Source organism: Colletotrichum chrysophilum (assembly GCF_026319265.1).
Source record: "Colletotrichum chrysophilum strain AFK26 chromosome Unknown scaffold_48, whole genome shotgun sequence".
Taxonomy (NCBI): Eukaryota; Fungi; Ascomycota; class Sordariomycetes; order Glomerellales; family Glomerellaceae; genus Colletotrichum; species Colletotrichum chrysophilum.
In genome coordinates this window covers 262,130-278,585 of record NW_026517335.1, presented here as the reverse complement: position 1 = coordinate 278,585, position 16,456 = coordinate 262,130, and the positions used below count along the sequence as shown (strand labels likewise).

Below are 16,456 nucleotides of genomic sequence, written 5' to 3'. Positions count from 1 at the left end.
AAGATAACGAATCGAAGGCATCTGGAAGGGGGAAAAAAGTTGAAAAATTTCCTGCAAGGCGGGGTTCAGGTCCAGGTACCCCTCCTTACCTCATTGTCACTGTCCCGCCCGCAGGAAACCTGAGGGGTACGTCGCTTTGCTGCCTCTGCCCCTCCATTCACGTGCGTCTTGATTGTTTTTCGCTGCATTGCAGCCAGGTGCCGTTTCTTCATGCTAGCTGCTAGCATGAGACTAGTATTCGATGAAGACCTGGAGACTAACGCAAGTATAAAATCCATGCAAAGAATGACCGCCTTTGACGCTCCTCGTCGACACCAGTTGTGTCTTTGGATGATGCTTGGGGCCTCGGCAACGCTCCCGTCCCGTCTCTACCACTTACGTTCCCTCTGACTGTCGGACATGAATTTTACAAGCGAGACATCCCGGGAAAACACGACTACATTATGCTCAGGGCTGGCTTCTTTAGTAATGCGAAGCCCACAACATGAGAAAGGGGTTGCTCCCTCGACCAGTCCTGACCTATGAATGAGGGGAGGCCTCCACGAAGAAGTGAACTATCCTTCGTTTAGCGATGGGATCCTCTCATAGCCCTCAGGATTCGGCGCATGACATGTGGGCTCGGGCGCGTTTCGAACCAAGATTATGCCGAAGTTCTTCACCGACATTCTGGGCACCCGGCCCGAGTGACCCACATGCAGCTCCGACTCGGACTCGGCCCTTCGTCCCACCTTGGCTGAAATGCACATCGGTGCCGCTGCGGAGATGGGACGGGCCGGGGCCGGGTCCGTGGAGGCCACTTTCCAATCGTGAAGGGAGAGCAATAAACAATACGGCACTCAACTCCTGCTTCACGTTCAACATCACCTGAAATACAGAGAATCTCTTCTTAGACAGCGGCTAGCGGCACGATACTAACCTCAAACCATTGCCAATATATCGAGGTATGTCGGATGATATGGAGCGTGTTCCTACATCATGACAGCCTGCACACCTGCGTCAGAAAATCGACAACATCATCTGACATCGCACACTTCTTATCAAAAATCAGGAACAAAACAAGAGCAGGAGAAAAACAAAACATTTTCCTGAGCTATTACGGTGCTTGAACAGCCTGGCTCTGGCAACGCCCCATGTACACGCCATTGAATAGTTGCCAGGACTGGTTCACGCAATAAAGATTGCTCATCTAAATCGCTGCAGCCATCGAGTGACAGCATTCAAGTTAGAATTATTGGAGGTCACAAATATGTCACGTTTATTGACGAGAACAAACGTCAGGCGCATGAGAAGGCTCCTTTACAACAGAAATGATTCCTTTCAAAAGTGTATCGCGCGTCGCGAGTAAAGTGCGGATAATAATCTGTAGAAATTGCCATAGACCTAGAAAGCTTCCTCAAAGAGCGGTATTGCAACCTATTGACGATGGGTTTTAAGGAGACAAAACCAAAATCAGTTAATTCACTGTGGAGCATCAGCGACCAAGATTCTCGAGGCTAAACAGCCATCTCTCTCATTATGTTTTAATGTTCTAAGGAATGTATCGTGATATGCATATGCCAAATGATTGAAGAGCGCCGGTTCCATGCTGATGTTTAGAGTGCCCCCCGAGGGGCAGCCCCATTATTCTTTAAAAAAGACATTAATGTTTTTAATATCGTAAGACATCGCCGAGGTCGTGTGATGATTTACAGACCGCAGGCGCTGAGGGCGACCTGGGTGGCCTGGGCGTCGATGCGGCCGAGCTGGTTGGCCTGGCCGTTGGTGAGGTCGTTCATGGCGCCGAGGGCGAGGTTGAAGCCGGAGCCGGCGTGGTCGACGGCGAGGACGTTGATGCTCTTGCCGTTGTAGGTGAGCTGCCAGCAGGTGCCGCACTGTTTGTGGTGTTAGTGGTGATGCTCATGTGAGAAGTGAGGATGGGGGGGGACTCACGTTGGGGGAGTTCCAGCCGGCAATGGCGTCGGAGCCGCCGATGTAGGGGAAGCGGGCGACGTTGGCCTGAGTCTGCCAGCCGTACTTGGTGATCAGGCCGTTGGCGCCGTCGGAGCAGGAGACGGCGGTGAGGGAGCGGGCACCGTCATCGTAGCCGGTGTCGAAGGAGACGGAGACGGCCGCGGCGGCGGCGACGGAGGAGAGGATGGTGACGAGGTTGGAGAACTGCATTTTGGCTGTTGTGGTGGGTGGATGAGGCTTGGGAGCTTGGTAGTGAAGATGAGTTGTTTGTAGTTGAGGTTGAGGCTGAGAAGGCTGGTGAAGAAGCTGATGAGGAGGAGGATGAAAAAACAGGTCGGATGTCGTGAGCTGCTCGTCTCTCTTTATAGAGTCTCGACGGCCTGCGAGATCCATCAGCCTCCTCGGTTTCCGTCCATCCACGCCCACATCATCCCTCGCTTCCACAGCCCCCATGCCAGCGGAGGCTACAGCTCCATCACCAGACCGAGTGGATGGAGAGGAGGCACCAGCCGTGTCCAAACGGCGAGCCATGACCATGACGTTGTGGTGTCTCCGGCAATAGCGTCATGTCGTGACATGGAACCGGCACAGGACCCTTGCTACGTCAAGCTTGGCAAGACTCCATGTCGCATGTCACATCGTATGGGAAAACTGCCGCAGAGGGGAAGCTAAGCTAGCAACCGAACGAAGCCTTACTTCCCCAGGGTTCCTTAGGTTCCGTCAATTCGTATTGAAGGTGCAATGCTACGCTAGCAGAGGCGGGCAAGGCCGGGCTAAGGTAAGGTAAGGTGAGAAAAAGCGCCGATCACAGATCTTGGATGTTGTTGGTCGTGGGGAAAGAAGCAAGGCAGGGGTCTTGTGCTGGTGCCGGTGCTGCTGCTGCTGCATGGGTGGGTGTGTGTGGGTAGGTAGATGATGGAGGAAGGCCGCAGGCAAACAACATCCGGAGCCGAGGATCTTCTCTCTCTCTCACTCACTCTCAGAGCTCAGTACCTATGAATTGGACTGAGGTCGGGTGCGGATAGAGGTGGGCTCATCACCAGATTCTCGTATTCACTGGCCACGCGATTGCCTGAGTGGCTGCGGTCGACGGCGGACGGCGCGCCGGGATGGCTGTCATCCTTCTGTTTTTAGCAGTCGGAATTCCCCTAGGGTCGATTGAGGTTAGTGCTCTACAGTGGGCTGCTCGCCCGTTGGTTCGATGTTTTCCGTCGAGGTTCCATCAGAGTTGCGCCCCAGTTTTTGCCAGCCTCCACCATATGCCGCTGCTTTCTTTCTCGAAGTGGGACATCAACAAGTTACAACTCACATTCATGCTTCAACATCAGCTAGCTGCACGGGAAATCCTCTTCGCTCTTCGAGTCAGCACGTCGCAGGCTGAGTCGATTTAGTGTTGTTTCTTTTCTTTTCGTTTTTGCGTTTCTGCCGCCCGCCTCGCCCAGTGCAGCGGAGCCTCAGTCGGCTTTTCCATTGCGACCCTAATTACTCGCCTTAACTCATCGGCGTCGCCCCATAGAAACTTCAGCGGGACGCAACGTCAGGTGGTCTTCGGTTTTCCTCGTGTTCACAATGCCAGGAACGGTCTCTTCGCCAACGCACGCATCCGCCGAATGCGACCCCGTCGGCCTCAATTCATCTCTCAGCTCGGGGAGACATGCTCTTTTTCGAGTGATTTGTCGTTTCTCGGAAGGATGAGGCGTAGAAATGCTCCGCGCTGCAATGTACGGCAGTGGCGGACGTTAGTCTACTCTGTCAACAGACTAAAAGCGACTGAGCCTCCCAGGAAATCCTCCTGCTGCCACGAGCATGACCACAACATGGGCATGACGCCAATGAGACGCCGTCGCGGTATAGCTCCCCGCGACGGCGAAAAGATGACCCCCCGAAGCCTCCGCTCGGTGGCCAAGACTGAGAGGCAACAGCCTCGCTTTACACTGACCATCCAGCCGAGCAACGTTACAAGCGCGCAAGCGCGGTGATCAGCGCGCCAGTCTCATCGTGTGTTTTTGTTACGAGCGGAGAACGAAGTTCGGGCTGTGCGATGCCTCACTCCGCGGTATGTCCGACGCGAGGGAACCCTTAGTTCATCCAACCTTCAGACGTTGCAATGATGCAGCCTTGGAAAATCCGAGAATAGACATTCGGGGACATCGGCCGCACAGCGTTCGTGACATCTGCGAGATCGCCCATCCCCGGTCACCTTTTCCATAAGCTTCTTCACGGTACACTGCCGACGGGCATTGTTTGATGGGGATCGGTGGAGCTTTGGTGCGGTTGGCTCGGCAGAAACACGAGGTCTTGTCGCTCCTGTTTCTCCGCTTGCTTTTCGATGTTTCCGGTAGACATCGCGGAGGCGGTGAATGGGCCGAGCATCGCTGCGGGAGTCCGACGGGAGCGCGCGATCTGGGATAATATTGACTTGGGATGCAGGCTGGGCATTGCAGCGCACCCACCGGAACGCTGACAGCGAGCAATGCTTTCGGCAATGATCGGAGGCGTGAAGGTGAGTGAGGACCCGGTGGGCTGCTGGATATGTGATATCGTATCAATATGTCTGGGGTGCAAAGGTCGACGGCTGACCGAGTACGAGCCTCCCGGGGTGAGGGCAATATAAAAAGGCGGAGATGTGAGTTGGTTTGATGTCAGAACAAGGGAGATGGCAGAGCGACGTGACGTTCAGATAATGAAGCGGGCTCATGTCGATCGCTGCTCCAGCGTGGGACCTCAGGCCATCCGATACAAGACCTTGCAGCCCGCAAACATCGACGATCAACAAGAATGGCCGTGTTTCGTTTCGTTTCTCCAGTCAACCATCAGTCGATGGGCGAGGGATGTAGGTATGAAAGTCCGGTCTGGTGCAGCCGAGTGTTGTTCCTCGCGTCGCATGAAGCTCATTTCGAATTCCAAGGCGTAGGTTATACTCAGCTCTGATATACCTAGCATGATGTGTCATCGTAGCAACATATCCCTCCACTCGTGCTCTTCACGAATAGTGAAAAACACAGCCAGCGTCGCATGAGGTGAAGTCAAAAGAAGCGACCTTCATTGGCAACACACTCACCATCGAGCAGCCAAACTCAAACAGATGAGAAGGACATGGCGTGATGCGCGGGAGCGATAAGATAAAAATGCCCCGTCTCAGCACGGATTGGCCAATGGGTGCACGCGAAAAACACCCCGCACTCCGCGTAGGGCTTCAGTGCTTCACACACCCCGCCAAAGGAGAGCCGCCCGCTGTGTGCCGCATTCCTCCGTCATCGGGGCCTCTCAAATTTTTTGAGTCACGGAACGATTAGTGGCCACCACATAGACGCGACTCACGCTCATTTCACACCCGTAGCGATATCCGTGACAGCTTCATCTCACCTGGCAGCAGAAGACACTCACACATCCAAGCCGAACCGCTGAGATCACCGCCAATTGAACCACACCCGCCGGTCAGGCCAGCTCGAACCAACGTCAGGCCTCCCCCTCACCACTGCCAGAAACTCACCCCTCACCCTCTCAACTTACACCGCCTGCCCGCCCGCCATGACCAAAGAGACGTTCGTGATCAAGACGCCGTCGTCCTCCGCCAACATCGGCCCGGGCTTCGACGTCATCGGCCTCGCCCTCTCCATCTACCTCGAGCTGCACGTCACCATCGACCGCTCCGTCCAGACCTCATCCGAGCCCCTCAACTGCCGCATCACCTACGAGGGCCAGGGCGAAGGCACCCCGGACATCAGCCTCGACCCCTCCGTCAACCTCATCACCCGCGTCGCCCTCTACGTCCTGCGCTGCCACGGCCAGCGCATGTTCCCCGTCGAGACCCATGTCCACATCAAGAACCCCATTCCCCTCGGCCGCGGCCTCGGCAGCTCCGGCTCCGCCGTCGTCGCCGGCGTCATGCTCGGCAAGGAGGTCGGCCACCTCGACCATTTGGATCTCGACAGGTTATTCGACTTTTGTCTCATGATTGGTATGTCATTCTTCATCTGATGTAGGACCAAGTCACTCACACACATCGCAGAGAGACACCCGGACAACGTCGGTGCCTCTCTCTACGGCGGCTTCGTCGGCACCTACCTCCGCCCCCTGAAGCCCGAAGACGTCCAGCGCATCGAGATCCCGCTCAGCGAGGTCCTCCCCGCCCCGGCCGGCGGCGTCGACACCGGCGAGACCCCGCCCGAGCCTCCCCACGGCATCGGCCATCACATCAAGTTCCCCTGGGCCAAGGAGATCAAGGCCATCGCCATCATCCCCGACTTCCAGGTCCCCACCCACCTTGCCCGCGAGGTCCTTCCTCCTCACTACTCCCGTCCCGATGTTGTAAGTTCAGCTCCGGTCGACCGTCGTTCTACAAGAACATGTTCACTAACACGAGACGCCAGACCTTCAACATGCAAAGAATAGCCCTCCTCCCCGTCGCCCTCGGCTCCTCGCCCCCGGACCCGGAGCTCATCCATCTCGCCATGCAGGACAAGGTCCACCAGCCCTACCGCCAGACCCTCATCCCCGGCCTGAGCCAGATCGTCGAGAGCATGTCTCCGAGCACGCAGCCCGGCTTCCTCGGCGTCTGCCTCTCCGGCGCCGGCCCCACCATCCTCGCCCTCGCCACGAGCAACTTTGAGGAGATTGCCAACAGGATCATCAAGATCCTCAAGGAGAACAACTCCAACAAGGACGTAGGCTGCCAATGGAAGATCCTCGAGCCGGCGGAGGGCACTCAGGTCATCCGGTAAATGGGAGTGGGTGGAGGCGTGCAGTGTGAATGGAAAGGGGTTGGAGGTTTATAGACGAGGTTTCTCGCATGATTACGGATTTTTTACTTTTGGGAAAAGAGATATAAAAACACAAAATAGACGAGTCTTGATACCCACCTATGGATCCTATTGGAACAGCTCCTTTCGTTCAGCCCAGGCTGGATTGTTCCTGAACTGGCGACTTACGATGCTGGTGTTCCACGCCCTGGCTTTGATTTTATATGTTTCCAATCTTTTCCCAAACCCCTCGCCATTCCACACTTCCCTCTCGTCCACGACCTCCCTTCTAGGCGGGCCCATCTGCTCAATCACAAAACTAGCCGCCACGGCACCATACGCAGACGCAAGAACCGCATCGTCTGTCTTCTTGTACGCAACAGCAAAGGCCCCGAGGAACGCGTTCCCAGCTCCGGTAGGGTCAATCACCTTTTCTGACCCAATATCATGATATGGAGGAAGCCAGACCGGCGCGGAGGCCCGAGGAATCGTCAAACAGCCGTATTCCCCGCACCGCACCACCGTGGTCCAACGCCGCTGCCGTTCCGGGTCCCTCTGGCAATGTTCCTCGTCTGAGATGAGGGCAGCAGCACGTTCGACTAGACATCTGTCCCACGGTCCTTCGTCCACCCGGGGGGTCATCATCTTGACAACCTCTTTATCATTGGGAGATAGAGCATGGACATGGTGTCCAGCGTCTAGATGGTCTTTCCATGCTCCGTCACAATGAAGTGGCGAAGGTTCCCAGGCAAACAGAGGGTGTCCGGGCAGTCTTTGACCATAGCCATTCCCAAACAGCGCGGCAGCTTGCCCCTTCACATCCTCCGGCGCCGCTAGCGTGTGTATAATGGACGCACGACGCAGATGATCCGGTAGCTCGTCAACGTTCGGCCGCAGAGGCGGCGTCGTATATCGAAACGACTTTTCTAATAACCACAGTCAGCTCTACCATTCCCAAAGACAAAAGGTGGCCCAAGAACCAACTCCCAAAGACATCATCTTCGTAAACCAACAGCCCCCTCGTCGACAACCTCCCCTCAACCGTCTGCACCAGCACCGTCACTCCCCACGCCTCAATCTGCTCCACCACCAACGCCGGGAAGTCGTCACCGGCCACGACGAGGCAGTATACCGTCTCGGCGGCCTCCCGCGGAACAGCGAGTCGAGCTCCGAGAGTACCTGTACAAGCACGATAACATGTCATATTAGCCAAACACAAACACAAACACACCCCTCCCCCTGGATATACCAAAGCCATGTATATGCCACAGATCTGCCACAGATCTGCCAAAGAAGGGCAAATGTCAACGCACTGTAAAACCCGGATCCGCCGGCAACATCCCTCAAAACCCTCCCGTCCGGGAAGCGGATCTCGTCCAGCACGACCATGCCGAGCGACACGAACCCCGGAGCCGATAGCTCCCCTGCGCCTGTCGTAGCTGCTGGTCCTGGTGCTACTGCTGCGCCTGGCGTCGTCGTCGTCGCCGCCGCCGCCGGAGCTGAGCTCGGAGACCGAGCTTCCATAATGACCCTCCCCTCGGCGTTTGCGTCCTTCGACCCGTTAAACGTCGTCCGACGTCTCTGTTCCAGGTCCCTGGTTTTGAGATGGTTCTGTTAAAGAATATCCACTTTGCTTTCTCTCGTCTACGAAATGCTTATTTTTGAACTCTCGCGTGGGCGCGGGCCCGGCGATGATTGGGCCGTTTACCCCAATTGGGGGGCGTTCGGTGACGAAGACGTCAAAAATAACGAGGAAGGGATCAGCCCGTTTAACGATGGTGTAACCAACGAGCAACATCACAAGAGAGAGCCATACTGTACACACCACATACTATTGTTACTCCGTCCGCACTTACACGCCCCAGGCCCGGCCCGTCAAGATGCAAGTCAACCCCCTGAGCAAACCCCACGCGAGCAGATGAATCCAATGAAGGCGGCGGTGATGCCGATTACATACCATGACGAGAAACATACTCCCCTTCCCCCTACCCTGCGTGGCCAGCGAGCAGCTTGTCGCACGTCGTCGCAGCAGGTAAACAACCATAACCTGCCCACATTTGATACGCAACACACTGTGAATCGAGGCCGGCCACTCATATCAGGACGAAATGAGCGGTGAGGCGTGCACAAATCGACCGCCTCCCATTCGCCTCAGTCACTCGCCAACCCGCGTATCGAAGCCAAGATGCCAATCGCGTGTTGCGAATCTCAAACATGGCCAGAGACATTTCTTATCTCTCTATCTCGCATGCGCATGCCTTCTTAGGGACAGGCATTGCATTCGCATACAGTATGCATGCGCATAGGGGCCAAATCATAAGACATTTAGCAACCTTTTCAAGCGCGTCCTCAATCGCCAATCGCCACCATACCTACCTTTAAGGAATCACAGAGTATGGAATGGCCTGGACCGGACGCAGGCGAGGCGCCTGCCAAAGTCAGCCACCCGAACTTCAAGTCCTGGTAGCACAGTGAATCTCGAACTCGCTCCTGGTTCGGACGGCGATTTGCATCTTTCTCCCCCAGCCACGGAGGGCCTCCCGCTAGCCGGCAGGGCTGGCGTTTGCCTTGAAGGGTGTTACGGCGTCCCGCCCAGCAGACAGGAAACGCCCCGAATCACCGCGTGTCTTGTCGCACGGCCTCTCGCCTGGAAGAAGGTAAAGCAGAGGGAGGTACTAAAAATACAGTTGGAGCAAGAAATGGCGCTGGGCGTTGGAGAAAGCGCAAGTCCACGCGTGGTGGTGTTCCCTTCCCTTCACCTTCGCACAGACTCGCTTTGGTCCTGGGAAAATTGTCCGAAGGGTTGGAAGAGAGAGTGCGCTACCATACACCCCCACGGCCACGGATGGATCTGAACTTCGGCGACGATTCTTTCCACGTCTCTGCGCTGTTGTCAACGCTGATGCTGCTCCTGCGTCGCGCGGGTATCAGAAATCAAGAAAGCCTGGCAGAAGAGCCGCCGTTCCCCGGCGGCAGCAGCTCATCATCCCTCCACTCTTCGTCATCATCACCGGTGCCATGGTATCCCCAACGATTTCGTAACCGCGATGATCTGATGAGGTGAGATATCGCCGAGTTTCGAGCAGACCCGTCGCTCGGGAGTCGAGGACAGGACGAAGGACGAGACGCCGTCTGAAGTGTAGCTTGCATAAGCTCCTTCTCTCGGTGTGCGACGATGGATTGAGTGGATGGGTGAGTGAACAGCGAAGCAGCGGGAATGCCGTTTACTCCGAGAGTGCAACCGTAGTTTGCTGTTGCTTATCCCGCCGCCGTAGCCAAAGTGCGCCGGTCGGGGTGGTGGTCCTGAGTCGTTGCAGTCGGGATGGTGTCCCCGGCGCGGTCTTGCGTGTCTTGACTCTTGAGTCTTGACGAAGTCGCTACGCTGGGTGGAGCGGGTGGGGTTGGAGAAGCCCACAGTCACTGGACAGAAACACCAACACTGTGAACCTATGGAAAAAGAGCAGGACGAGCGACGTAGGAGGTGGAACGGGGGTGGTTCCCAACGATCTGGCCATGCGCCGATCGTCCAGCAGCCCGGCCAATCAGGGCAGACGCATTTCCAGAATGATTCGACGAACCTGGACACCCCCAACCCCCAAGCGGTGAGGGAAAGGAGCCGCCAGCTCTGGTACTGCGTGGTACCCTGCCAGCTTCAGAGGGACGTCGAGCCCTGTCCGCTCGCCCTGCTCACCAGCCTGCCAATTAATTCATGCTTTTAACGGTTGGCAAACGCTGGTAATCTCTCGAAGCCGGGGGATCTTGTTTCTGGTTTTGCCTCGAGATGCAATGATCGCCGCCGTCTCCCTGCTTGGCCCCTCGACCGCTTCCAGAACCTGCCAATGTCAGTGTCAGGGTCAATGTCAATGTACCGTGCTTCAGGTAGGTATGTCCAGCATCCGTACATGCCCAAACAGATATCACAGATAGCCAGAGCAGAGACAGACAGGAACGGGAACCCCATCAAGGCATGCCCAGCCGATGCGGGCGATCATGGGGTCGCAGGTACGGCGCAGGGAGCTCCAAGACTAGCGCCGAGTGATGTCTTGAATTGGGAACAGGGGAGGTACTCGCACCTAGGGGAAAGCATCCGGTGCCCGCCAAACCAACCCATTTTCGGAGGGCTTTTGTCAAGACTCGTAGGAAATTTCCCGCCTTATCGAGGTTGCTTGAGGAAACCTGTGGGAAATTTTGCCAAGTCCACTTGAGAGCAGCAGAAACGATGGTGACGAAAGAGAGGGGAGGGAGGAGACGGCGATGTCAAGCCGCCAATGCGCCTCTCGGTCAACAATCTTCAAGCGGCAGACCCGGCGTGCTTTAGCTCTCTGGTGTGTTCGTGGGTGAGGTGAGGTGAGGTGAGATGATTGCGCCAAAGGTGCAAGCTGTGTGTCACTGGTTTGTTGCGTTGCGCAGCTGTGCTCTGTTGGAGCGCACCGCACCACCACGCTGCGAGTGCTGCTAGCTAGGCGGAAGGAAAAAAAGAAAAAGAGGTGTGGTGGAGACGGGAAGCAAGGCGCATGTGCCGGGGTGGACCCGCAGTGGCCCAAGCTCCTCAACGTCTCGAAGCTTTTTGGGTTTCTGGTAGGGGGGGTTGACAACTTTCAGTGACAAGTGACACCCAGCGCAGGGCAGCGCAGCGGTGGTGGACTGGCAGGGCGCTGGGCTTATGGCCCTGCTCGCCTCGAGTTCCCCCCAGCTCAACTGTCACCTCAGTCATTTGTACTGCGGTATTCTTACCTACGAACAACACAGCCTTCCTACCGCTCAGCAGCTCAGCTCAACAAGCATTTCCATGAGCAAACAACCCCTGAGTCCACCAAAAGCAGCAATACTGCGTAAACTACCCATAAACAAGAACCCAGAACAGCAAGAGATGGTGGAAACCAGACACGTACGCTGCTCATGCGACGGGGGTCCATGACTTGACTGCTGCGCCTGTCCATCACCACCGGCGCCAGGGCAGGAACTTGTCTTTACTTTCTGTTGAGTTGTCTAAAATCCAGCCCGTTTCTTATCAGCATCGCCCGCGCGCTCTCGCTCCCTGCTCCTAGCCCAGCCCAGTCCAGTCAGGAAAACCCGTTGGAACGTGTCTGTCTGATGTTCGCTCTTCTCTCTCTCTCGGCCCTCGGAAACCGCCTCCCGCCTCATCATTCCTCTTGTCAGGTCACAACATGGCAAGGTAGAGGTCCCTTCTTTGCCTCCCAATCTGACAATCTGACACCCGCGAAAGCCAGTTCGCAGATAACCAGGCCTAAATTAGACCAAGACCCATCGCATTTGTTTGGATAGCGTGGGTTATCTCCTCCAAGTCGTGGGAGGGTGGGTGTTCGGTGTTCGCTGCTGATGCTCTCACACACACGCTATGGCGACGCAGACACTACATCCCGTCCGTCACCCGCCTTGGCAGGGTCACGAAGCAATGCCTCACTTCTCGACCGTGTATCTGTGTACCTGGACTCGACCCTGACCTGATCTGACCTGACCAGGCCTGTCGTGCTGACCGACCTGGCCAACTCTCACCAGAGGAATCCCGAGTCTTGACCGCTATGCCCTGTTCTCTTCTTGCCTCACTGGAGCTGTTTCCAACCCCCACACCGCAACTCAGCTCTGCAAACGGAAGCCGTTCCATCTTTTTTTTCTTCTCCAACAGAGGACGAGCAATGCACCACCCAGGAGAGACGGAGAGAGTGGTTTTCCCGCACGAATCCAGATCCAGATACACAGTGTGGTGTAGCGTGGTAGCGTAGCAGCAACATCCAGCGGTCGCGGCAGAGATCGCATGCCACGCCCACCAAACCGCACCATTCCCCTCCCGTCCTCAGCTCACGCGCCCGCATCGATCGGGCGTTTTCCCTCGCCAGCTCTTCCCAGATTCTGTTGTATAATAGTGCCATTTTTACAAACAACAGTTGGCACTCTGCAGAGACATCGATGTTCGCCACACCAAGACTACTCTCCTCTGGCGCAAATGCATCCGGGAGGAGACTGGATGAAAGTTGCAACTACTGCTGCTGCTGCTACTGCTTATCCTCAACTCACCGCACTATCCACTGCAGCAGTTACTTAGTACACTACCTTACGGATACAAGACGAACAGAAAGCATGACATGGCGTGCATACAGGCAGAGAGAGACAGAGGCACACACCACAAATCATGTACATCACCGCCGACACGTACATCCCCCGCCAACCAAATAAACTCCCATGCTGGTCGTGATTGGATCCCTCCCCAACAATACAGGGCGTCTTAGCTAACAGGTACCTACTGGACCTGCACACCCCCCTGCCCGCCCAGCAGGTACCTCTCAACACCAGGGCCACCCTCTCTGGGTCGCTCTCCACAGTTCCAACTCCCGGCACGCCGGCCGCCCGTCGCCGGACCTCCGGGTACATCCACTTTGCTCCCCTCAACCACCGTCAGGACATGTATCCTCCCCCGTTTCTGAAGCTCCCAAGTAACGGTACCTACACCCAAACATTTTCTCTCCAAGCTCTTGACCTCACCTACGGGGGGAGGGATGGTTTGGCCGCCTCCGCCGCCGCTACTCCCCGTTCCCATCTCGTCCCATCCCCGAACCCAGCAGCTGGCCAAACTCACTCCCAACCCACCTCACCTTGTCCATCCATCCCATCCCATCCCGTCCAAGTTCCAGACCAGGGGTGTGGTGTGTGAGATGAGAGACAGAGGAAACCATGGGCGGCCCCCCTCCCCTCATCTGCAGCATGCGTGTGCCTGTGTGTGAGTGTGTGTGTGTGTGTGTGTCCATCCGTGCCGAGAAGAAGCTCCCAAATCCCACCCCCGTTCCCCTTCCTCCCTTCCGTGCGTATATCTGCCGTGCATCTCCCCCTCCCTCCTCCCGCCAACATCCAGCTCCCATCCGTCCGTCCAACTTGCATCCCTCGTACATCCATATCCAACACCTCGAGTCCATCTCCTCCGGTGACAAACACCAAACCTCCAAACATACACATAGCAGATTCCGGAAATCAGCTCTGTCCAAAAAATGTCACGCATTACCGCCCCCGTCGCGAAGCTTGCCCGCTCCATCAACTCGGCCGCGACAGCTTCCCGCTCCTCCGGCCTCCTCGAGTCGCACTACAATGTAAACCAGGGCGCCGTCCTCATGCCCAAGTACGCAGAGCTCCTCAAGAACCGCTCTGAAGATGTAAGTTCCCTCCTATGCCGGAAAACCAAAACCTCACCACTAACACAATCTCAGTCCACCCGCTCCCTCACAACAACCCACCGCCCAACCCCCCAACCAACCCGCACATCCCCCGCCCACCGCCGCATGCAGACCTTCTCCTCCTCCTCTCCCGCGTCTGCCTCTCCCGCCCTCCCTTCAATGGACTTCACCGTCCTCCCCGCCTCCTTCGACGCCGCCCCCGCCGCAAACGAGTTCGCCGGCATGCGCATGCCCCTCCTCCCGGACTCCTTCACCACAAAACACCAGTCCCTCTACGAGCAGACCCTCGCCGAGGACCTGCCCCTCTCCAAGCCCGAGATCTCCGTCATCGCCGCCAACCCGGACAACGTCACCACCGCCGCCGCCCTGACCGAGGTCGAGGCCTTTGGCGTCGACGGCGTTGAGCTCAAGTGGGCGCACGAGAGCGAGGCCGCCGCCGAGGACGCGCACCAGCCCGGTCTGAGGGATCTGTGGAAGGGTCTCGTTGACGACGTCGTTGGCAGGAAAGCTGCCCTGTAAAGCGGGTGTATGGACGAGGATGAAAAAACGGGGAGGGAATGAACATGTCATGATGTGAACACTACAAATGCAAAGCGGTTGGATTTATTCTAGTCATCAAAGGGTTGCTTGCCTGCTCGGACAGCGGCTGCATCGGGTCTTTTTTTGGTCATTCATATTGGTTTAATAAGCAAGCTGTAACTTCATTGGGAGGGAGGATTAAGGGAGACAGACATCACACTGGGTACGAGAAGCATGATCAATTCTACGACTCATAATTGGATCTCACACGGATCTCACATGATACACCATCGTTTCACTCGCAATGTGATGTGCGTGCTTTGATTATGAATGTTGCTTTTAATTGCCAAATTGTGGTATTGATCGCCCAGTGCCTTACACTCCTAGTCGCGAGTCCAATACCCGATTTCCATAATAATAACTGCTTCTTCTCGCAGCACTTGATTTCTCGGCTCGTACAGTACGCAAAATAACCCCGGCGTGTAAAGAATTTCTCGCTTTCCCAGGCTCTAGTCTGGCTACTATCTCTCTCTGTGCCTGCACTTGCACAATATGCAAGACCAAATCTCAAAACGCTCCCACATTATCCACCCCTAATTCGTTCATCGCTTCTTCATAGTAGGGCGGGGCTTACACTCGTCCGCCTGCACAGGGTGCAGCATGACCTTGATGGGATACGCCTGCGTGTTATGTTGGAATCCCTTGCTCCAGTCGTAGCTGATACCGTACGCAAAAATGGAGCCGTTCTTGTTGAACGTGGTCGCCGTGATGCTGCCGCCGACGTTGGGGTACCCCTTGAGCCTATGCTTAGCATCCTTGTCCCAGAAGTGGAAGGTCCCGTCGGAACCGGCGGTCGAGAATGTGCCGTGGACGGGGTGGAAGGAGATGTCGTTGACGGCGTATACGTTTGTGATGTTGTTGGCAGGGGGGTCGCGGTGGCACTTGAAGGAAAAGTTGGAGCTGTCCACCTGTCAGTCGGCTGTCTTTCCAAATCGCGTCTTGCACAAACGTACCTAGCATCCTTGTCCTCCACGTACTGGATCGCGCAGCGGCCCTCGATACTACCAATGGCAAAGCCGGCGGCGTCCGTGAAGCAGCTAACAACGCGGGTCTGCCACTTCAGGGGGCTCTGTAGGGTCTTGTAGAATTTGGTCGGGTTCTTGAGGTCGACAACGTTGATGTAGCGGTCGGCGGTGCCGATGACGAGAAGGTCGTTGCGCACATCGATCGAGTACACGCGCTCCTGGCAGGTCAACGTGGCCGCGGGTGTGGGCGATCGCATGTCCCAGTACTTGACCGTCTTGTCCCAGGAGCCGGAGACGGCCATGGTGCCGTTGGCCGAGTCGAAGAAACGAACACACTTGACGGGCTGCTCATGTTCGCCAATCTTGATGGTCTGCTGGCTGCCGAGATCGCAGGCCTTGACGGCCTTGTCAGCGCCACCGGAGAGGACTTTGCTGCCGTCCTGTAGGAGATGATGTTAGCTCTCGGAGGACAGAGGTATCGATTAATGTGCATTCGTACCTTGGAAAAGTCGCAGTTCAGCACGGGTCCGTCGTGCTCGTACGCGTGCCTTCCCTCGCTCTGGCCATTTTGGGCAATCTCGTATATTCTGACCTTCTTGTCCCAAGACGCGACGGCCAGGAAGTCGCTGGTCTGGTTCTGGTTGGGGGAGAAAGCGAGGTCGGAAATGCTGTCCTCGGGAGGGTTGTTGAGCGCAACGTCCTGTTTGAGGTCGCCGACCGTGTTAGACGGCGTCGATGACGCTGCGGAGCCAAACAGGCCGGACATGGTGGCCGTCGAATAGTCGGTCTGCTTGTGTTGGACAGAAGAGGAAAGAGCTTTTCGTCGGTTCGTCGGTCGATGGAGAAAAACCAAGCTGCACCAGTCTAGATCGAGAGTGGGTGCTTGAGTTGGGGATCTGGAAAGGGGGTCGGCCTCAGCTTCAAATAGCTGCTGGGTGAGGTCCAGGAATCTTCTGGGCAGGAGAAGCACTGGGAAACACAGTCGCGATGCGAAAAGTGAGGTCGCCCTTCGATTGGCTGCAAAGCCACAAGGCTG

General features: G+C 56.4%; 4 protein-coding genes across 4 annotated transcripts; 2 read left to right on the top strand and 2 right to left on the bottom strand.

The window, feature by feature from the left end:
- Positions 1-1,685: 1,685 nt before the first annotated feature.
- COL26b_006523 (uncharacterized protein) lies at positions 1,686-2,160 on the bottom strand (the record flags this gene model as incomplete). Its single annotated transcript, XM_053179339.1, has 2 exons — positions 1,686-1,871; positions 1,930-2,160. The coding sequence occupies 2 exons, from the start codon at positions 2,158-2,160 to the stop codon at positions 1,686-1,688; spliced, it is 417 nt and encodes a 138-aa protein (XP_053036776.1).
- Positions 2,161-5,481: 3,321 nt separating this feature from the next.
- Positions 5,482-6,674, top strand: COL26b_006522 (uncharacterized protein; the record flags this gene model as incomplete). Its single annotated transcript, XM_053179338.1, has 3 exons — positions 5,482-5,911; positions 5,963-6,261; positions 6,324-6,674. The coding sequence occupies 3 exons, from the start codon at positions 5,482-5,484 to the stop codon at positions 6,672-6,674; spliced, it is 1,080 nt and encodes a 359-aa protein (XP_053036775.1).
- Positions 6,675-13,693: 7,019 nt separating this feature from the next.
- COL26b_006521 (uncharacterized protein) lies at positions 13,694-14,395 on the top strand (the record flags this gene model as incomplete). The annotated part of the gene is made up of 2 exons (XM_053179337.1): positions 13,694-13,855; positions 13,910-14,395. The coding sequence occupies 2 exons, from the start codon at positions 13,694-13,696 to the stop codon at positions 14,393-14,395; spliced, it is 648 nt and encodes a 215-aa protein (XP_053036774.1).
- A 602-nt stretch (positions 14,396-14,997) lies between these two features.
- GLE2 (RNA export factor gle2) lies at positions 14,998-16,186 on the bottom strand (the record flags this gene model as incomplete). Its single annotated transcript, XM_053179336.1, has 3 exons — positions 14,998-15,355; positions 15,409-15,860; positions 15,920-16,186. The coding sequence occupies 3 exons, from the start codon at positions 16,184-16,186 to the stop codon at positions 14,998-15,000; spliced, it is 1,077 nt and encodes a 358-aa protein (XP_053036773.1).
- Positions 16,187-16,456: the final 270 nt, after the last annotated feature.